Below are 22,550 nucleotides of genomic sequence, written 5' to 3'. Positions count from 1 at the left end.
TTCAAAACTATATCACATAAAACACTTCTTCTAAATTGTTCTAAATTCATTGTGTCTGTAGAGGTGCCCTATCCATGTGTGCCTTCTTTCTTCTAAGGTTTTCCAGATTTATCTTTTTTTCTCTCCTATGAAGTACCCTCTCATTGATCATTCTTTCTGTCCATTTGATCTTATTCATCTTCCTCCAGCACCACATTTCAAAGGCTTCTATTTTCTTTTTGAAGGAAAGAGGCAAGGAAATCAAGGCAGAGGACAACCCAGACTGAACTACATAAATCAAGTGGAATACTCCGGATCCCAAACATACACTGAAATGAAGAGGAAGACTTCTGATAGAAGAGCGTGGAGAACTACAAACCAATCTCAAGATTCGCCAGCCTAGTTAGCTTGGTTGGTAACGCGTTTGCTTTGTAAGCGCTAGGCCGCGGGTTTGATTCCCGCTCGGGACGGATTTTATCCTGATGGGATAATGTTCGTTCTCGGAACAGCTGGCTTTTTCCTATCCTGTCTTCCTTGTCTCTTCGATTTCAGTACGATAAGACCTTGGCAGTTATAGTTCCCTCTGTCAAACCTCTTAAAATTTCAAGACAGATAGTTATGATAATTATAGGAACATTTACGAGAGAACCCACAAAAGAGAAAACTCTTCGACAGAATTCATTCTAGCTTGGATATTGGCCTGCTTTTGAGGTTGTCAGGGATAGGGTCGTATTGTTGAGGGGATTCTGATACGGCTGGGACTGGGGTAGGAACGGGGGGTGGTACTAAACCCATTGGAGGTATTGCAGAGGGCACTGGAGGTATTGCTGAGGGCATTTGAGGTATTGCTGACGGCATTGAAGCTATTACGGAGGGAACTGGAGGTATTGCAGAAGGTGGGGGTACCACTGGGGACATTGTCACTGAATGTGGTAATATACCCACTGGAGATTTCGGTGCTTGTGGTACTCCCGCTGGAGATATGGCTGGAGGGGCGGGTACCACTTGGGGTATCTGTTTCGGGAGTGGAGGTATAACTTGGGGTACAGCTTGAGGAACCGTCTCTGTTGGTGGAGGTTCTACTTGGGGTATTGCTGAGGGTGGGGGTACTGGAGGTGATTTCGTTGTTGGAGGTATCACTTGAGGACTCGTGATCGGTGGTGCGATTTGCGAACTTGTGCCTGAATATTTGGTTGAAGTTGGGGGCATCACATCAGGACATTTGACGGAAGGTGGTTGTACGACTTTCGACATTGTTCCTGTTGGTGTCGCTTGGGGTACGTGCGTTGAGGGGAGGGGTACCTCTGAAGGATCTGGAACTAGAAATGGCTTGGGCACCACTTCCACTTTGGAAGGTGGTGAGTCAAGTTTGGGCTTTGGGACACCGATAGTGCTAAGTGGGGCTTGCGTTGGTTCAGGTGGTAGTTGTATTTCCTCTTGAAATGCAGATACTGGCTGTACAGCTTTCACTTCGGATTTAGCTTGAGTAGTATCTGAATCGTCTGACGACACATCTAATTCAATAATATCTAACTCTCTTGGTTTTGTTTTGGATCTTTTATCATATCCTGTCTTCCTTGTCTCTTCGATTTCAGTACGATAAGACCTTGGCAGTTATAGTTCCCTCTGTCAAACCTCTTAAAATTTCAAGATAGATAGTTATGATAATGAGATTAATGAGTAATAGGATTATAGGAATATTTACGAGAGAACTCACAAAAGAGAAAACTCTTCGACAAAATTCATTCTAGCTTGGATATTGGCCTGCTTTTGAGAAAAAAACGCACTTAGTAACGAAGGAAAGTAAGTAAATGAAGGTTTGTGAGGAGAGAAAGAGAAATTAAAGAGACAGTGAGAGAAAGAAAAGAGGGAGGGAGGGAGAGAGAGAGAGAGCAAAATGAAAGGAAAAGAGAGAAAAAAAAGAGAAAAGCTATGTACTTTTTTTATAATTAAACAAGGTCTTTTGTAAACATTATGTATTGTAATATGTTGTTAAACCCATAAAATACACGAGACCTTGTTTAGACTGCGGGAGTAAAGGGACTTTTTAGTCTCATTCGAGCAGGATAAACAAGGTCTATTCTATTCCATTCTATTCTATTCTTACCATTCTCCAAATCCGTATACACTCTAGCAGCCTGGGCGTCTTTATATCCAGGTCTATTTATCACCTCCTTCTCTTCCACACGGGGACGCTTTCTCCTATCTTTCTCTTCTCCTTCCTTCCCTTCTTCTTTTAATTCTCCTTCCTCTGTAGTATCCAAAGTGACGACTTCTATTGGTTCCGACTCCTTTTCCTCGGATTCCTTTTCCTTGCCTTCTTCGACCGGTTTTGCTTCGGGCTTGACGAGTTTTCTTTTGAACCTGGGGGAAAAAGGAATGAGATTAGAATGAGCTCAAGAGTTCAAATTGTTTTCAATAGTTTCTACAAAGGTTGAAGTGGTATATTCAATAGGTAGGTATCTAGTCTAGTTAGCGAAAAAGGAATGAGATTAGAATGAGCTCAAGAGTTCAAATTGTTTTCAATAGTTTCTACAAAGGTTGAAGTGGTATATTCAATAGGTAGATATGTATCTAGTCTAGTTAGCTTGCCCTGTAACTTCTAAGCGTCAGGTTGTGGGTTCGATTCCCGCCCGGGGCGAACTTTATGCCAAGCAGAAAAGGTTTGTTCTTGGAACGGTTGGATTTCTCCTATGTTCTTCTCCTCCTTCTTTTTGATTCGGGACGATAAAACTTCGTTGTTACAGTTGTGTATGGAAAAAAAATCTACCTACCTTGGAACCGCTTTTGCATTACTTCAAGTCACATTCTTTTACATCCATGCTTATCAAAGAACGGAAAATTTCGGTCAGAAAATTTCCGCTCTGGCCGGGATTTGAACCCAGCACCTCCAGGTTGAGAGTCAGTGCTCTTTACCACTCAGCCACAGAGGTAGGCCAGGACTCGCATGGAGCGGGTTTTGAATCATTAGTCTACTTACGTTGTGTTATTGATAAACTCGAGTTTCTTCTGAACAAACGAGTCGCCCAGCGCCGCAAACTGATCGTAGAAGCGGCCGGTTGGATTCAAATGTCGACTCGCATGCAGAGGGTTTTCAGCGAACTCAAGCGGTGGTTGTGTGCGAGTGGTGAAGATCGTGTCGAGACGTACCGGGTGTTCCGACCACTTGAAGAATCCGATGTTGATTTTGTTCTGCGGCGTGTCGAACACATTGGTCACTTTCCTGGGGAATAAAGCAAAAAATTGGATTGGATTTTTTTTTTTTCGAGAGGTTTAATAGAGGGAACTGTCCCGACATTCAACAGAGAAGGAAGACCGGATAGGAGAAAGCCAGCCGGTCCGAGAACGAACATTATCCGTTCAGGATAAAATCCGCGCCGGCCGGGAATCGAACGCGCGGCCTAGCGCTTACCAGGATTATTTTGGATATTTTATTGTCTTCACCCGACTCGAGTTTCGCCTACTTTTTAGGCTTCCCCTCCGCCTACTCCAAAATAATATACTTAAACGGTAAGAAATAATGTTAATACATAGGATGTCTAATATAAACCTAACAAGTAATCGCACTTACTTAGCACATTCCTATTGAACGACTTAATTCAAAAGTTAACTCCTCTATTAAGAACCTACTCTCTACTCTACCCACATACCTGTCACTTTCTCCCGTCAGCTCTCTCGCCTTGGCCTGTAGCTTCCGCTCCTTGAGCTTAGCCTCTCGAAATTCTTCCCCGCCCACCTCAGCCCGCGTTGCGTTAAATTCAGCCCAATCCTTCAGCCCGTACACCCGCACCCCGTGCAGGCAGGACATCAGCTGCCCTTCCTCGATCTCACTATCGCTGCCCGCAGGACCATCGTCCCACGCGCCAGAGCGTGGCTCCCGAGGGTCCCCGGGGCTGGCCGCGCCAGCACTCTTCTCGCCCGATGCGAGAGAGGAGGTCGAAGGGTGTCTGAGTTTGGCGGCAGAGAGCTTCCCGCTCGCGGTGGAACGGTCTGGCTTATCATCGGCGAGTGAAGAGGTTGACGGGCGACGCATGCGGCTCCCGCTTGGCTCGGAATCGTCTTCTGCCATGAGGAGCTTGGAGAGCTGCTGGATTTTCTCCTTGGATGCTTCCACTGGGAAAAAAGACGAGGGAATATATTTATTTATTTATCTACACGCTAACCAGCAGGATCATGTGTGAAGTTGAGGGAATGTTATGAGTAAAACTTTAAAATGAAAGGAAAATGAGGTTTTTGATTGAGGTATAATTTTATAAAGAAAAGAAGATGAGTTTTTTTCTGGTACTTAGAGATTATGTTATATTGCTGCTAACTGCTGAGTATACCTATCAGATTATCATATCAGACTAATAAGCCTGTTATAAAAATTTTAACATTGTCTATTACAAGATCTTTTCAAATTAGGGAATTTAGGGAATTAAACCCTTGTTTTTTTTTTTTTTTTTTTTTTTTTTTTTAACTCTTACTTGCTGTTGAAAAAGCAATTGACATGCAATGAAAAAAAAAAAAAAAAAAAAAAAAAAAAAAAAATGCTGTCTTACCTTGTATTTTTCTCATACGAGACTGCTGTTCAAGCATTTTAATTTCCAAGGTAGTTGCTTCAGCTTTCTTCAGCTCTTCAATCTCCTCGATAGTTTTCTTTGCAGCTTTTTTGGGTACATCAACTGTGGGGAAGGGAAGGGAAATGAGACAAGAATTCAATAGAACAGAATATAATATACCCTCCTTATATTGTAAGAATGAGACTGAAAAGTCCATTTAATCCTCTACCCTGAATAACTTGGTACTTCATTAGAATGAGGGATTAGAACTGAAAATTTATTCAATTTGTAGCTACTTATAGGTAGTTTGTCTGTGATTAAAAACTAGAAAAAAAAAGTACCTACTTAGTAAAAAAGTCAATATACCTACTTATATTACTTACCACGTTTCTTTGGTTTTGGACTACTTTTGAATAGTGGGGGAATATAATTCACTACCTGCTGGTAACGGAGGTCCCAGAGGTTTCAGTGCAGGTAACGGAGGTCCAACAGGTTTCAGCGTCGATCCTGTTGAACTTTTACCTTCGCTTACTGTAACAGGCTGGTTTTCACCCATCTCAACATCCTCGGTGTCCCATTTACTACGAGGAACTATGGCCATCAGTACATCCTCCTCCAGAACCAGTTTTTCCGAGAATGGTTTCACTTTCTCGAGCGGCGTTTTAGGTAGAGTATTTTTCTCAGCGGGATTTTCTTTCTCAACAACTTTCTCAGGTAATACCTTGTATTTTTTCTCAGCTGTTGTGTATTTCTCAGGCGAAGTTTTGCTTTCGGCTACTTCGCGGTCCATCCGGTCCATTTCTTCTTCTTCAGTGTAGGACACTAGTGTTGACACGGGCTCGGTGCTGGTAGGGATTTCGTCTGGTTTGACCAGGGTCCAAGTGAGAAGCTCGGGTTCTATTTGATACACTTCGTACACTTCGCCTGACGTGGGAATGAGTGCTGTGGACATAGAATAGAGAGAAACAATCAATAAAATTTATTGATGAGCTGCCCAAAGTTTGGGTTGCCGAAACGACACAGCATACTACTCGCAAAAAATGTTACATTAAAATTCGATTGAATATTGAAATAAATAAATAAATAAAAAGGATATTAACGGATTGAAATAGGATAGAAATAGATTGTATTTTTTTAGGATTTAGGATTAGGATATCATCAATCCTAGTAAATTATTTTACTTGTTTCCAGAAATCTCTTTCTCTGAGGCCTTGAACTGATTTTAACGAAAGCAAAAACACTAATGAAAGAATCGCATTTAGAATTATAACTTGGTTAATCCTGCCCAAATAAGATCGATAGAAATAGGATTGAAAAACTCATTTATTGCATTACTTCTTCAAAACTATATCACATAAAAAAACTTCTTCTAAATTGTTCTAAATTCATTGTGTCGGTAGAGGTGACCTATCCACGTGTGCCTTCTTTCTTCTAAGGTTTTCCAGATTTATCTTTTTTTCTCTCCTATGAAGTACCCTCTCGTTGTCTTCTAAATTGTTCTAAATTCATTGTGTCTGTAGAGGTGCCCTATCCATGTGTGCCTTCTTTCTTCTAAGGTTTTCCAGATTTATCTTTTTTTCTCTCCTATGAAGTACCCTCTCATTGATCATTCTTTCTGTCCATTTGATCTTATTCATCTTCCTCCAGCACCACATTTCAAAGGCTTCTATTTTCTTTTTGAAGGAAAGAGGCAAGGAAATCAAGGCAGAGGACAACCCAGACTGAACTACATAAATCAAGTGGAATACTCCGGATCCCAAACATACACTGAAATGAAGAGGAAGACTTCTGATAGAAGAGCGTGGAGAACTACAAACCAATCTCAAGATTCGCCAGCCTAGTTAGCTTGGTTGGTAACGCGTTTGCTTTGTAAGCGCTAGGCCGCGGGTTTGATTCCCGCTCGGGACGGATTTTATCCTGATGGGATAATGTTCGTTCTCGGAACAGCTGGCTTTTTCCTATCCTGTCTTCCTTGTCTCTTCGATTTCAGTACGATAAGACCTTGGCAGTTATAGTTCCCTCTGTCAAACCTCTTAAAATTTCAAGACAGATAGTTATGATAATTATAGGAACATTTACGAGAGAACCCACAAAAGAGAAAACTCTTCGACAGAATTCATTCTAGCTTGGATATTGGCCTGCTTTTGAGAAAAAACGCACTTAGTAACGAAGGAAAGTAAGTAAATGAAGGTTTGTGAGGAGAGAAAGAGAAATTAAAGAGACAGTGAGAGAAAGAAAAGAGGGAGGGAGGGAGAGAGAGAGAGAGCAAAATGAAAGGAAAAGAGAGAAAAAAAAGAGAAAAGCTATGTACTTTTTTTATAATTAAACAAGGTCTTTTGTAAACATTGTGTATTGTAATATGTTGTTAAACCCATAAAATACACGAGACCTTGTTTAGACTGTTGGGGTGAAGGGACTTTTTAGTCTCATTCGAGCAGGATAAACAAGGTCTATTCTATTCCATTCTATTCTATTCTTACCATTCTCCAAATCCGTATACACTCTAGCAGCCTGGGCGTCTTTGTATCCAGGTCTATTTATCACCTCCTTCTCTTCCACACGGGGACGCTTTCTCCTATCTTTCTCTTCTCCTTCCTTCCCTTCTTCTTTTAATTCTCCTTCCTCTGTAGTATCCAAAGTGACGACTTCTATTGGTTCCGACTCCTTTTCCTCGGATTCCTTTTCCTTGCCTTCTTCGACCGGTTTTGCTTCGGGCTTGACGAGTTTTCTTTTGAACCTGGGGGAAAAAGGAATGAGATTAGAATGAGCTCAAGAGTTCAAATTGTTTTCAATAGTTTCTACAAAGGTTGAAGTGGTATATTCAATAGGTAGGTATCTAGTCTAGTTAGCGTGCCCTGTAACTTCTAAGCGTCAGGTTGTGGGTTCGATTCCCGCCCGGGGCGAACTTTATGCCAAGCAGAAAAGGTTTGTTCTTGGAACGGTTGGATTTCTCCTATGTTCTTCTCCTACTTCTTTTTGATTCGGGATGATAAAACTTCCGTTGTTACAGTTGTGTATGGAAAAAAAATCTACCTACCTTGGAACCGCTTTTGCAATACTTCAAGGCACATTCTTTTACATCCATGCTTATCAAGGAACGGAAAATTTCGGTCAGAAAATTTCCGCTCTGGCCGGAATTTAAACCCAGCACCTCCGGGTTGAGAGTCAGTGCTCTTGACTACTCAGCCACAGAGGTGGGCCAGGACTCGCATGGAGCGGGTTAATTGAATCATTAGTCTACTTACGTTGTGTTATTGATAAACTCGAGTTTCTTCTGAACAAACGAGTCGCCCAGCGCCGCAAACTGATCGTAGAAGCGTCCGGTTGGATTCAAATGTCGACTCGCATGCAGAGGGTTTTCAGCGAACTCAAGCGGTGGTTGTGTGCGAGTGGTGAAAATCGTGTCGAGACGTACCGGGTGTTCCGACCACTTGAAGAATCCGATGTCGATTTTGTTCTGCGGCGTTTACCTATGACCTTAGTAAATAATTGAGAAGCTTGTCAATGAACAACTTACCTTTACTGTTATCTGCCTCTGCTGTAGTATCACTTTTCAAATTGATTTGTTTATTGTCCACATCTATGGTAGTATCATTTTGCAAATCAGTTTGATCATCTGCCTCTGGTTTGGTATCTTTTTTACAATAAATTATTTCTGTGCCAATCCAATCAAATGGTGGCATTGGTGGAAGTTCCAAAGGTATCATAGGTGATCGAGAGCCTCCATTAGAAGCATTTGTTAGTTCAGAAGTGGCCAATGGCATTTCCGAGTCAGCTTTGATGTCTTCGGGGTTTTCAATTTCAGATAAAAATGGTGGCATTGGAGGAAGTTCCAAAGGTTTCACAGGTGATTGAGAGCCTCCATCAGATGCAGAAGTGGCCAATTGCATTTCCGAGTCAGCTTGGATATCTTCTGGGATTTCAATATCAGATAAAAATGGTGGCATTGGTGGGCGTTCCAAAGGTTTCACAAGTGGTTGACAGTCCCCATTAGAACCACTTGGCAGTTCACAAGTGGGAATGTCTGAGTCACTTCGGGGTTTTCAATTTCAGATAAAAATGGTGGCATTGGAGGAAGTTCCAAAGGTTTCACAGGTGATTGAGAGCCTCCATCAGATGCATTAGTTAGTTCAGAAGTGGCCAATTGCATTTCCGAGTCAGCTTGGATATCTTCTGGGATTTCAATATCAGATAAAAAAGGTGGCATTGGTGGGCATTCCAAAGGTTTCACAAGTGGTTGACAGTCCCCATTAGAACCACTTGGCAGTTCACAAGTGGGAATGTCTGAGTCAGCTTTAATTTCTTCCATGTTTTCAATATCAGATAAAAATGGTGGGAAAGGTGGACATTCCAAAGGTTTCACGGGACAGTCCCCATTAGAGCCACTCGGCAGTTCACAAATGGGCAATGGAATTTCCGAATCAGCCTTGATATCTTTTGGGTTTTCAATACATGGTAAAGGTATTTCCTCAGGCAGGGGCACTTCAATGGGGACTGGAATGTCCATGGGCATTTCTTCAGGAGACCGGTTTTTAGACTTCTTCTTTCTCTTCTTCTTTGATTTATAAATTGAAGTAGAAACTATTTGATCCATGGCCTGCAAAACAATTGAACATAGGTACAATGGTGAATATACATAATATTGAATAAAAAGGCATAAAAATTGTTTAAAAAAAACAGTGTAGATACAGAAAATTCATGGTAAGTAAGATACAGATCTCAGAGGTTGTGCTCTTGAATCTTCTTCTTCTTTGCCTCATAATGTGTACAGATGGGGTTGGCATTTTTCTTAAGCCTCTCAATCAGCCCTAACTAGGGTGATTGCTTTGGACTGACATTTGGTTTTGGCTACAAATTTTACGAGTGAATGCCCATTGCACTCCAGTATTGCTATTTCTTTAGCAAAGAAATTCAGGCTGAGATACTCCCTGTTTTAAAGTCCCCCAGCCAGACTAAGCTGGTCTACTCCCTGTTTAACGTTCCCCAGCCAGACAGTCCCTGATGCAGACTAAGCTGGTCTACTCCCTGTTTGACGTTCCCCAGCCAGACAGTCCCTGATTAACGTCCCCCAGCCTACATCCAAGAGTTTTAGATAGATGGGAACTTACTGATTAAGGAAGGATCAAAGGGCTAGCTGGTGTTACCGTGTTACTGACTCGCAGGTGGCTATTTACTCATAGAAAGACTCCATTCTCATACTTCAGGGTTACCGGCAACAGTCATTTGGTCAAATTCAGTAAATCAAGCAGAGTTTAGAGTTTAATGAAATTTTCCCCACTTTTTTCGGTTCCGGAAAATCAAATATCAAAAATCAAATTAATCAAATATGAAATCCAAAAAATTTTCGCGAAGAGAAGTTAGCGCATAAACTGCATATACTGCATATAGTATGTCGGAAAAAATCGACATACGTGAACATAGCGCCGAATGGAAGCATGAAAAAAAAGTTGAAAGCGGCTTTCACACGATGCGTGTTTTTTTTTCATCTAAACACCGTTCTCCATGTCACTGGATTCACTGAAGTTAACCATCGTTACGCGTGGTTGATACCCGGATGGGTGGTCGTCTACGAGTTAAGCAACGTTGCGCTTGGTTGGTATCTGGATGGCTATCATCTGGGACCTGGGGTGATCGCGTTGCTGGCTAATAGCACGTTAAATACACCTCCAAAATAGATCACTGAAGCTAAGCATTCGTTGCGCCTGGTTGCTATCTGGATTGGTGATCGATCATCTGGGTAATAACTAATAACGTATTGCTAGCTGTTCCCCACCCCATAAATGAAAAATCAATAATAGGAACTTAGAGTACCTATTTTATGTTAGTTGAATGTAGGTAGGTATAACCACTTGGCGAGGTTAAGGCCGCGCCATAGGCGTCTCTACCACCTAACCCTTGGAGCTCCATTATACATATATGGTCAATTTCTCGAATAAAATAAATGATAAAATTCCATACCTGGATTCGCATCGAACCCGTGCCTTCCTGTTTCCCGGGCGAGCTTCATGACCACTACGCCACCAAGGCAGGTAAAAATTGAAAATGTGAAAATAAAAACTCGTTTCAGATTAGCAAATGGCGACAAATGAACACTAACATGTGATCTTACTATAATTATTTATCTTCTTTGAAAACAAACAATACTTCACATAAATTCAATTTAATTTACTTAAGGGTAAACTCTGTAGCCAGGCAACAGCTTCTGAACTAAGTGTTTTGATATCCTCAATATTTCCCTTAAATGACAAAGATGGACAGTCATTCATATAGGATATGGATATGGTCAGTAGTCTGTTTAGAGTGCCCACACTCGCAACTTTCGTCGTCAGTCAGCCCCCATTTGAACAGACATGAGTTGCAGCGTCCATGATGTGTGCGGAGTTTTGCCCCTACACTTAAGCCTCGGAGTGAGCTTTTGTGTACGGAATTAAGCTAAACCATGAGGGTTGTAATGTACTCATAGGCCCGACAGAACGTTAAGGATAATGTGAGCAGGCGGATAGCTTGTCGCCAAATGGAAGGTAAAACTCTAGTCACGAAAAACCCAAGCAGTTATACATCTACAGTCATTATTTTCTTCTTCCTAGCCTTTTCCTAATTAAATAGGATCTGCGTTTCTTTTCATTCTCTTTCAGGCAGCCTTATTATGTACCTCATGTCCATCTACAGTGATTATATCCCTTGAAAACAAAATCTCACCTTCCGTAAGGGTGGGTACGGATTGTTCTGCAGCACAGAGGATGCACCAGAGTTAGGTTCGGGAGGTAGTTCATGTACTGCTCGGTTATGAACAAGATATTGCCACTCGTTCTGCCCTCACGTCACGTCAGCTCACATGACGTGATAGTGTGTTTCCACCTTTATTCTTACCTTCCGTAAGGGTGGGTACGGATTATTCTGCAGCACAGAGCCGGCTCCGGAGTTAGCTTCGGGAGGTAGTTCATGTACTGCACGGTTATGAACGAGATATTGCCACTCGTTCTGTCTGGTTGCTGTGTTTGAACGAGAGATGAGTGGTGAGGGACTCCAAGGACTCATAGTTACGCGTGCATGTCTCACACCGTATGATGACTACTTTGTGTTCCTCCAGGTGTTGTTGGACTTCCTGAAATGGAAAAGAAAAAGACACGGTTAAACCGCTTCATATTAGTTGCTGTTAGAGTGATCTTTTCCATACCAACTTCCGGCCAGGGAAACAAAGGTACACAGAGTACACACTATTTGCAAACAATAGATAAGTACGTATCTAAGGTCAGCCACTCACTATCAGGTAGACCTGACGACAGGTACACCTGGTCTACCTGATAGTGTGTATCCTCATCAGGTATCAGGTAGACCTGATAGACGGACCTTTTCAGCCTGTCAGCTCTACCTGATAGTGAGTAGCTGGCCTCGATCCAATATTTACCTACCATGCTGGCACTTCGTTTACAAATCAATTTCCTCAAAGGTACTTTGTAAGCGCTAAGTCGCGAGTTGGTTTATCTTTTCCCCAAAAAAAAAAAAAAAAAAAAAAAAAAAGACAGAACTAGCCCTAGCATTTAAATATTAAGCGACAAAGGGACAGACCTTTGGGTCTGAGAGACCTAGGTCTGTTAGACCGGCCGGTTGTCGCCATCGGAACGTGATTGGCGGACCCTGTATATATATATAAAAAAAATGTGAACAGGTTGAAAATGGTAGGTAGGTATAATACTGTAGGACAGTGTACCACGTGCCTTGCCTTTTACCCTTCCATTCCATTTAATCCACAGGACTATTAAAAATCCCCGAAAGAAGTAAAATGAAGTTCTCTCATAAGATTAAGCAATCAGAATAAAATGGAAAATCTTTGGTCCTCTCAGTACAAGTAAAAGTTTACAGACTAGACTAGGAAAGTATATCATTCGTCAGAAGTAGGTACAGTCAAACCTGTTTAAGTGGGAATCCAAGGGACCGCCAATTTTTTCCCTACTTATCCAGGTTTCCCACTTAGATGTGTACCACTATAATACTGTAGGACAGTGTACCACGTGCCTTGCCTTTTACCCTTCCATTCCATTTAATCCACAGGACTATTAAAAATCCCTGAAAGAAGTAAAATTAAGTTCTCTCATAAGATTAAGCAATCAGAATAAAATGGAAAATCTTTGGTCCTCAGTACAAGTAAAAGTTTACCGACTAGACTAGGAAAGTATATCATTCGTCAGAAGTAGGTACAGTCCAACCTGTCTAAGTGGGAATCCAAGGGACCGCCAATTTTTTCCCTACTTATCCAGGTTTCCCACTTAGATGTACCACCACAAGTTAACAGATATTCCTTCGAAAGGAAAACACACATAAATGCTTACAACGTACAATCCACGTACGAATAAATAACAACACTTAAATAAATACCGATAAAACCATCCAGTGTCCGGATACACACACTAACTTGAAACATTTTGTTTAAAACACACACAACTGTTTAAAACTCAAAAAATTTAACCATTTAATAGGGGAAGGTTAGAAGGGGCTGTTGCTGTGTCATTTGTCCCGAGGTTTAGGTGCGGGCTGGCGCAGTGCCCTCCTTGCCCAGATGCACACTGACAATATGCTGAATGAGGTTCTTATCTTCAGAGAAGTCAGTAATACAGTACGGACATTGGATTTGATGTACAGAATCATTATGTGCCTGAAACTTGTGTCGTTTCAGCTTGTTCAGCCGCTCAAACGACTCCGGGCACTCGTTACACTGGTAAGATTTCGAGTTGTGTTCCATCTTAACGTGTTTCGACAGGGTTGCACTGTTGAGGAATGTGCTAGGACACCGGCGACAGGTAAACATAAGGGTGTGTGTCTGTGAGATATGGGTGACTAAGCTCTCTTTGCTGTCCAGGACGAGGGAGCACATGTTGCATTGGATAGAAAGGCTAGTCGCCTTATGCTCCAGGTAGAGATGCTTGTACAGCGTCGCTTTGTTATGGAACAGCACATCGCACGGCACGCAGCTCATGTTTATTTTTTTCAAATTAGGGAATTAAACCCTTGTTTTTTTTTTTTTTTTTTTTTTTTTTTTTAACTCTTACTTGCTGTTGAAAAAGCAATTGACATGCAATGAAAAAAAAAAAAAAATAAAAAATAAAAAAAAATATGCTGTCTTACCTTGTATTTTTCTCATACGAGACTGCTGTTCAAGCATTTTGATTTCCAAGGTAGTCGCTTCGGCTTTCTTCAGCTCTTCAATCTCCTCAATAGTTTTCTTTGCAGCTTTTTTGGGTACATCAACTGTGGGGAAGGGAAATGAGACCAGAATTCAATAGAACAGAATATAATATACCCTCCTTATATTGCAAGAATGAGACTGAAAAGTCTGTTTAATTTTCTACCCTGAATAACTTGGTACTTAATTAGAATGAGGGATTAGAACTGAAAATTTATTCAATTTGTAGCTACTTATAGGTAGTTTGTCTGTGATCAAAAACTAGAAAAAAAAAAAATAGTACCTAGTAAAAAAGTCAATATACCTACTTATTACTTACCACGTTTCTTTGGTTTTGGACTACTTTTGGTTTCTTCCATGTTTTCAATATCAGATAAAAATGGTGGGAAAGGTGGACATTCCAAAGGTTTCACGGGACAGTCCCCATTAGAGCCACTTGGCAGTTCACAAGTGGGCAATGGAATTTCCGAATCAGCCTTGATATCTTTTGGGTTTTCAATACACGGTAAAGGTATTTCCTCAGGCAGGAGCACTTCAATGGGGACTGGAATGTCCATGGGTATTTCTTCAGGAGACCGGTTTTTAGACTTCTTCTTTCTCTTTTTCTTTGATTTATAAATTGAAGTAGAAACTATTTGATCCATGTCCAATGCCTGCAAAACAATGGAACATAGGTACAATGGTGAATATACATAATATTGAATAAAAAGGCATAAAAATTGTTTCAAAAAGACAGTGTAGATACAGATACATAAAATTCATGGTAAGATACAGATCTCAGAGGTTGTGCTCTCGAGTCTTCTTCTTCTTTGCCTCATAATGTGTACAGACAGGGTCGGCATTTTTCTTAAGCCTCTCAATCAGCCCTAACTAGGGTGATTGCTTTGGACTGACATTTGGTTTTGGCTACAAATTTTACGAGTGAATGCCCATTGCACTCCAGTATTGCTATTTCTTTAGCAAAGAAATTCAGGCTGAGATACTCCCTGTTTTAAAGTCCCCCAGCCAGACTAAGCTGGTCTACTCCCTGTTTGACGTTCCCCAGCCAGACAGTCCCTGATTTATAATACTGTAGGACAGTGTACCACGTGCCTTGCCTTTTACCCTTCCATTCCATTTAATCCACAGGACTATTAAAAATCCCTGAAAGGAGTAAAATCAAGTTCTCTCATAAGCAATCAGAATAAAATGGAACTTAAAAAATCTTTGGTCCTCAGTATAAGTAAAAGTTTACCGACTAGACTAGGAAAGTATATCATTCGTCAGAAGTAGGTACAGTCCAACCAGTCTAAGTGGGAATCCAAGGGACCGCCAATTTTTTCCCTACTTATCCAGGTTTCCCACTTAGATGTGTACCAGTTGGACAGGTTCAACTATACTTCCAATTGAACCACCACGAGTTAACAGATATTCCTTCGAAAGGAAAACACACATAAATGCTTACAACGTACAATCCACGTACGAATAAATAACAACACTTAAATAAATACTGATAAAAACATCCAGTGTCCGGATACACACACTAACTTGAAACATTTTGTTTAAAACACACACAACTGTTTAAAACTCAAAAAATTTAACCATTTAATAGGGGAAGGATAGAAGGGGCTGTTGCTGTGTCATTTGTCCCGAGGTTTAGGTGCGGGCTGGCGCGGTGCCCTCCTTGCCCAGATGCACACTGACAATGTGCTGAATGAGGTTCTTATCTTCAGAGAAGTCAGTAATACAGTACGGACATTGGATTTGATGTACAGAATCATTATGTGCCTGAAACTTGTGTCGTTTCAGCTTGTTCAGCCGCTCAAACGACTCCGGGCACTCGTTACACTGGTAAGATTTCGAGTTGTGTTCCATCTTAACGTGTTTCGACAGGGTTGCACTGTTGAGGAATGTGCTAGGGCACCGGCGACAGGTAAACATAAGGGTGTGTGTCTGTGAAATATGGGTGACCAAGCTCTCTTTGCTGTCCAGGACGAGGGAGCACATGTTGCATTGGATAGAAAGGCTGGTCGCCTTATGCTCCAGGTAGAGATGCTTGTACAGCGTCGCTTTGTTATGGAACAGCACATCGCACGGCACGCAGCTCATGTTTATATCCATGTAGTGCTTGACACTGTAATGGTTCAGCATGGTTGTCATGTCGTTCGTCTTCTCCTTGCATTGGTTACACTCGTAGATGGACGGCGTGGTGCCTTGGCAATGCTGTATGGAGAGATGCGGCAGGATTTCATCCCGAGGGACTAGGACATTACAGTTGGTGCATTTCATAAGGAATTGGTTGCTATGTTTGAACGAGAGATGAGTGGTGAGGGACTCCAAGGACTCATAGTTACGCGTGCATGTCTCACACCGTATGATGACTACTTTGTGTTCCTCCAGGTGTTGTTGGTATTTACTCATAGAAAGACTCCATTCTCATACTTCAGGGTTACCGGCAACAGTCATTTGGTCAAATTCAGTAAATCAAGCAGAGTTTAATAAAATTTTCCTCACTTTTTTCGGTTCCGGAAAATCAAATATCAAAAATCAACTATGAGATCCAAAAAATGACTTCCTGAAATGGAAAAGAAAAAGAAAATTAAAGTTTGAACCGCTTCATATTAGTTGCGGTTCAAATGACCTTTTCCATACCACTTCCGGCCAGGGAAACAAAGGTACATTCTATTTGCAAACAATAGATAAGTACGTATCTAAGGTCAGCCACTCAGCCACTCACTATCAGGTAGACCTGACGATAGGTACACTTGGTCTACCTGAAAGTGTATGTCCTCATCAGGTATCAGGTAGACCTGATAGACGGACCTTTTCAGCCTGTCAGCTCTACCTGATAGTGAGATAGTGAGTAGCTGGCCTCTTACCTCAATCAACACGACAACATTGCACAGCTGACATTTCAACGTCACGTCCGTGTTATGCTTAGTGTTGATATGTTCTGCTAGGAGCGCCTTGTGCGTGAACTTCACGTCGCATTTCTCGCATGCGAGGATCTTGTAGCCGTGTTCACGCAGCGTGTGCATGCGGAGCGCGTTGAGATCCTGACACTCTACGGAACACTCGTCGCATGAGAAGTTGTCGTGACGGCGCGTGTGATTGCGGAGCGTCACGCTGGAGCGGAACTCCTTGAAGCAGACGTCACACTGGTAGAACTCGCCTAGGGGAATAGAAAGTCAAATCAAATCATGAATCGTTGTGGTAAAGTAGAGAGCTTTTTCACAGCTTTTATGGGTATCACAGCATTAGCAAGTGTCTCATTTACTATTAATATTCAATTTATACTGGTAATGCCGCCACTGGTCGCTACTTGATTCAAGTAGCTACTCATTTGTCCTTACGAGGTTAAGTGTTTAGCCAACACCTGAGAGCAGCCTAAGACGCGTTTTGTTCTTGTTGGAACTCATCAGTTAGACATAGCTCTCAGGTGCTGGCAAAGAATTTGGAAGTGTTCTTTATACTTCAGAGATGGAAATTTTGAGGAAACGAGAACCTGCGTTTTCTATGTAAGATTATATTTAGTGTTGAGTGTTGTTGTGAGCGCCACAAGTGCACCCCGAACTCCAAGCACAGAGCCGAAAAAACTTCGACTCCTCCCGAAATCGAACCTGGGACCTCCGGCGTGCAATCCCAAGTGTGATACCCACTCGGCCACGAAGGTTGAGCAGTGGTGAATATGAACCTTACTGACCTGAGTGCATATCGTAATGCGTAAGTAGCGACCCTTCCACGGTGTAGGTCTTCGAACATATTTCACAAGTATAAGGCTTCATCTTCAGCAGTTGTTCCAAGGCAGGTAGACCCTCGCCAGACTTGGGTTCTTTAGGCTCCTTGTTCCCATGCTGTCTGGTGTAGTGCGCCTTGCAGTTTTCTTTCGATGAGAACGCTTTCTCACATACGCTACACGTGACTGACTTGACATGCTGCTTAGCCTGTGAGGAAAAGAATGAGAACGCTTTCTCACATACGCTACACGTGACTGACTTGACATGCTGCTTAGCCTGTGAGGAAAAGTGAATTACACTTGGGTTATACATTCGTAGAAGCTTAATCCGATCTTTGCCACCTGTGGGGCAAGTAAAGAACTCAACGTGGGTTGTAAGTAGATTCATATAAGATTGACCTGACCTTTTGTTTTGCCCCTTATTATGAGAACGCTTTCTCACATACGCTACACGTGACTGACTTGACATGCTGCTTAGCCTGTGAGGAAAAGTGAATTACACTTGGGTTATAGATTCGTAGAAGCTTAACCCGATCTTTGCCACCTGTGGGGCAAATAAAGAACTTAACTTGGGTTGTAAGTAGATTCATATAAGATTGACCTGACCTTTTGTTTTGCCCCTAGACTTAAGCCTCGGAGTGAGCTTTTGTGTACGGAATTAAGCTAAACCATGAGGGTTGTAGTGTACTCATAGGCCCGACAGAACGTTAAGGATAATGTGAGCAGGCGGATAGCTTGTCGCCAAATGGAAGGTAAAACTCTAGTCCCGAAAAACCCAAGCAGTTATACATCTACAGTCATTATCTTCTTCTTCCTAGCCTTTTCCTAATTAAATAGGATCTGCGTTTCTTTTCATTCTCTTTCAGGCAGACTTATTATGTACCTCATGTCCATCTACAGTGATTATATCCCTTGAAAACAAAATCTCACCTTCCGTAAGGGTGGGTACGGATTGTTCTGCAGTACAGAGGATGCACCTGAGTTAGGATTGGGGGGTAGTTCATGTACTGCTCGGTTGTGAACAAGATATTGCCACTCGTTCATGATAACCACACATCCCTCACGTCACGTCAACTCACGTGACGTGATAGTGTGTTTCTACCTTTATTCTTACCTTCCGTAAGGGTGGGTACGGATTATTCTGCAGCACAGAGCCGGCTCCTGAGTTAGGCTCAGGGGGTAGTTCATGTACTGCACGGTTATGAACGAGATATTGCCACTCGTTCATGATAGCCACACTGACCTCACGTCACGTCAGCTCACATGACGTGATAGTGTGTTTCTACCTTTATTCTTACCTTCCGTAAGGGTGGGTACGGATTGTTCTGCAGCACAGAGCCGGCTCCGGAGTTAGGCTCAGGGGGTAGTTCATGTACTGCTCGGTTATGAACGAGATATTGCCACTCGTTCTTGAATGTTAAATTACACGGCTCGCACACTGGAGATTCGCCTGGGAATAGAATAGAACAGAATGTTGAAAAATATACCTTGTTTATATTTCTTATAGAGGTTTAATAAAGGGAACTGTAACTGCTAAGGTCTTATCGTCCCGAAATCGAAGAGAGAAGGAAGACAGGATAGGAGAAAAATAGCCGTTCCGAGAACGAACATTATACGTTTAGGGTAAAATCCGCCCCGGGCGGAAATCGAAGCCGCGGCCTAGCGCTTACAAGGCAGACGCGCTACCAACCAAGTTAAATAGGCTGGCAATGTACGTTGTTTAAAGTCTTCTTTGTCAGGCCAGTTAGCTTAGAAGGTAGTGCGCCATGTGGGTTCGATTCCCACACGGGGCGAACTTTATCCTGAATAGGTAAAGCTGTGTACACACATAGTCGACGTCGTCGATCAACGGTCGGTTAAGGTTCGTTCTTGGAACGGCTGGCTTTCTCCTATCCTGTCTTACTTTTTCCGATTTTAGGACGATCAAGACCTCTGCCGTTACCAAAAGCACACTCTGAAGCTTAGGTGTAGGGGCAAACAGCCCTAAATGTTGGCTTAAGCTGATAGGAATCTACGAAGCGTTCTTACCTCCATAGGTGAGGTTTGAATGTTTCAACTTCTTATGTAGACAGAGGTACGTGTAGTGAATGCTAGTCTTGTCACACAACTCACACAGGAAATATTGCACGATACGAAACCTGTGGATAGAAAGCAGTTAGTTTACAAATAGTAAAATAAATAATCCAATAATTCTAACATCCAATATTTACCTACCATGCTGGCACTTCGTTTACAAATCAATTTCCTCAAAGGTACTTTGCAAGCGTTAAGTCGCGAGTTGGTTTGATTCCCGCTGATATTACCAAGTTCTTGTTGGAACGTTCTTGGAACGACTGGCGTTCTTATAAATGGACGCGGCACACAAGGGATCAAAAAGAGACCGCCTTAACATAATAATATATCCTGTCTTCCTTCTACTTTTGATTTTAGAACAATAAGACCTCGGTTGTTATAGTTGCCCCAATCATGAGGACCTGTGCCTGGTTAGGGTTTGGCTGCTCTGATTCCTATTTATAGTCACACAACAATACTGCTCCCTGTGGTAACCCAGCTCAGAAATTGGAGAAAAAGTAATAGGAGAGGTAGAGGGAGAAGAGAAAGTAGCTAATGAAAGAAGAGAATAGAAATGCTAAGGTAAAAAAGAGAATGGTTGAATGCTCTTCTTCATACTTGGCCGTTACTGAAGCACCGTTCAATTTACTTTTCATTACTATCGGAGTTTCCTCAGGAATAATAATGTTAACGTACTACCGTGGGTACCTATGAGAGAGAGAGAGAGAGAGAGAGAGAGAGAGAGAGAGAGAGAGAGAGAGAGAGAAAAAAAGAGAAAATATATTTATGTGAGATAAAAAAAAAAAAAAAAAAAAAAAAAAAAAAAAAAAAAAAAAAAACAACAGGGTCCTACCATACAAGAAAACGCAGTTGGGGAGTCCGGTTCCGGATGATTGGCGAAGCGGTGACGATTCAACTCATGCGGGACGTTGAAGCAAGAATCGCAAAACTCACACCTGTACACACACTTGAGCACAACGTCGTAAAAGTGCGCCTCGTCAAACTCCAAATCGAAGTGGACCTTCTCGAAGTGCTTGCGTAGATTTTCCTCGTTACTGGGAAACACCTGAGGAGAAAATAAATCACAATAAAATCAACATTTATTTACAATTTACAATTATTAGTGCTTGCGCGCCGGAAGTCAATGGTTCGATCCCCGACAGAGTCAAAGTTTTTTCGGCACTGAATTGTCGAAGGAAAATTGAGTAGCTCAGTAGCTACTTTAATCGAATAGTAACCAGTGGCGGCATTACCAGTGTACAACGATGATTAAAATACGGAAATTGATTGCAAAGGAGGCCCTTAGTAATGCTGTGATTGTGAGTTGAGAAATCTGCTTTAACACAAAGAATTTAAGATTTGGTTAGTTTTTGTTAAAGATGAGTGTTTCAATGAGGGGGAAAGAACTGCTCCTCAGTTCGAAGCATATTTTTAAAAGAGGCTTAAGTAATGGAGTTAACAACGGGGGTGTTATCGTCCCCAAATCGAAGAGAGGAGGAAGACAGGATAGGAGAAAGCCAGCCGTTCCGAGAACGAACCTTATCGGTTCGGGATAAAATCCGCCCCGGGCGGGAATCGCACCCACGGCCTAGCGCTTACAAGGCAGACGTGCTACTAACCAAGCTGACTAGGCTGGAAAAACTAGATTGATGCTGACTCATTATTACCTGGCAACATTTGAAGCACTTCTTACAGTTCTGCACCTTGTTATTGCTCGCCACAACGCTATGCGCTTTCAGGTGAGCCCTCAACCTCGAAGCTCGTGACAAATAATGCCCGCAAATCTCACACTTAAACGGTTTGACGCTCATGTGGGACACGGAATGCTCCTTGAGGGTCGACTTGTTGATGAACTTCTTCTTGCAGATTTCGCACTCGTATTCGCGAACGTTCTCGTGGTAGCGCATGTGAATGGAGAGAGACAGCTGGTTCTTGAAGTTCTCCTTGTTGCAGATCGTGCACTTGAGTTGGTTGTCTTGCACGTGGATGAATCTGTGATAAGAGGAAGAGGAGGTAAAAGACCCACCCTAATTAAGGTAGGAACACACTACTATCATTTCACGTGAGCTCATGGGGAGTCAGAAAGATGTAGTTCAATGTTTTCCCATAATATTGTAGATAATTTTCTTTACCACTATCATGTTACGTGAGCTCAAGTGACGTGATAGGAGTCTAACTATCATGAACGAAATTGACTACAATATTATGGGAAATCTTTCAACTACATTTTTCTGACCCTCCCATAAGTTCACGTGACGTGATAGTATTCTGTTTCTACCTTTATTGACAGTGTAGAGATGTGACGCTATTTTGAAGGAAATTTTACGCCCTCTTTACTTTGGCTAAAAATTAAGCGGAGAGCATATTATATAGAGAGAGCATCAAGCACAAAGTAAGCGACAAATTCAAACCGCATAGAGCTGAGATCAAAAAGCTTAATGCTCACCACTCCACTCTCTTTTTAGACTTACCTGACATGATCGTATAAGCTGTTCTCATCATCGAAATCCGTGAAGCATATATCACATTTGAGTTGCATAGGATTACCTGGAAATGTTCTATCAGGGCCGGTCGTTCACTGAAGGACTCAGAACAACAGGGGCATTCTAACGAGAGGTGAGTTTCCAGACTATGCTTCAGGATGTCCGCGAACTGAGATCCACATTCCCGACACTCATGCATGAAGTTCACCTGAATAAAAAGGTACAAGTTACTTGAGAATTAAAACGTATAAGGTACTTGAGAATTATTTTCTGGAGAAATGGATTGAAAGCAACAGATCAGTTGCGCTTACTTGGGTGATGTTTCAAAGTCATAGAGCAGGAAAAAAGAGGACCAACGGAATTTTTCTTTTTCTTCTACGACTTCTAGATACCGAGATAAATCAATTTAAAAAATACCGGTAAATCGGGATCCTCCAGATGATGTTGTAGATGAAATGTGTGTCTCATCTTACTCGGGAAGTTAATATCACACTCCTCACACCTAAACATAGAATATAATAAAATAGGAAAGAATAGAATAGAATAGAATAACATAGAATAGAATAGTGGATCAGTGAAGCATATATCACACTTGAGTT

The 22,550-nt window shown here is 41.9% G+C and overlaps 3 protein-coding genes across 3 annotated transcripts; all 3 read right to left on the bottom strand.

Annotated features, from left to right (window-relative positions):
* Positions 1-31: 31 nt before the first annotated feature.
* Positions 32-14,258, bottom strand: LOC103509861. The gene is made up of 6 exons (XM_017444341.2): positions 14,021-14,258; positions 13,644-13,766; positions 3,630-4,092; positions 2,960-3,202; positions 2,087-2,343; positions 32-308 (listed from the first exon to the last, which is right to left on the bottom strand). Exons 1-6 carry the CDS (start codon positions 14,256-14,258, stop codon positions 277-279), a joined length of 1,356 nt encoding a protein of 451 aa, XP_017299830.1. The 3' UTR covers positions 32-276.
* A 751-nt stretch (positions 14,259-15,009) lies between these two features.
* Positions 15,010-19,550, bottom strand: LOC108252460 (zinc finger protein 808-like). The gene is made up of 7 exons (XM_026824081.1): positions 19,445-19,550; positions 18,811-18,866; positions 18,531-18,626; positions 17,384-17,624; positions 16,560-16,852; positions 16,250-16,255; positions 15,010-16,089 (listed from the first exon to the last, which is right to left on the bottom strand). Exons 4-7 carry the CDS (start codon positions 17,463-17,465, stop codon positions 15,337-15,339), a joined length of 1,134 nt encoding a protein of 377 aa, XP_026679882.1. The 5' UTR covers positions 17,466-17,624; positions 18,531-18,626; positions 18,811-18,866; positions 19,445-19,550; the 3' UTR covers positions 15,010-15,336.
* A 330-nt stretch (positions 19,551-19,880) lies between these two features.
* On the bottom strand, positions 19,881-22,476 carry LOC113467725 (zinc finger protein 431-like). Its single transcript, XM_026824075.1, has 5 exons — positions 22,383-22,476; positions 21,940-22,012; positions 21,136-21,460; positions 20,322-20,534; positions 19,881-19,967 (listed from the first exon to the last, which is right to left on the bottom strand). The coding sequence occupies exons 1-5, from the start codon at positions 22,459-22,461 to the stop codon at positions 19,881-19,883; spliced, it is 777 nt and encodes a 258-aa protein (XP_026679876.1). The 5' UTR covers positions 22,462-22,476.
* Between the last annotated feature and the right edge of the window lie 74 nt (positions 22,477-22,550).

The sequence above is a fragment of the Diaphorina citri genome, unplaced genomic scaffold, assembly GCF_000475195.1.
Source record: "Diaphorina citri unplaced genomic scaffold, Diaci psyllid genome assembly version 1.1 scaffold537, whole genome shotgun sequence".
Classification (NCBI taxonomy): Eukaryota; Metazoa; Arthropoda; class Insecta; order Hemiptera; family Psyllidae; genus Diaphorina; species Diaphorina citri.
This window is presented reverse-complemented; position numbering and strand designations above follow the sequence as displayed.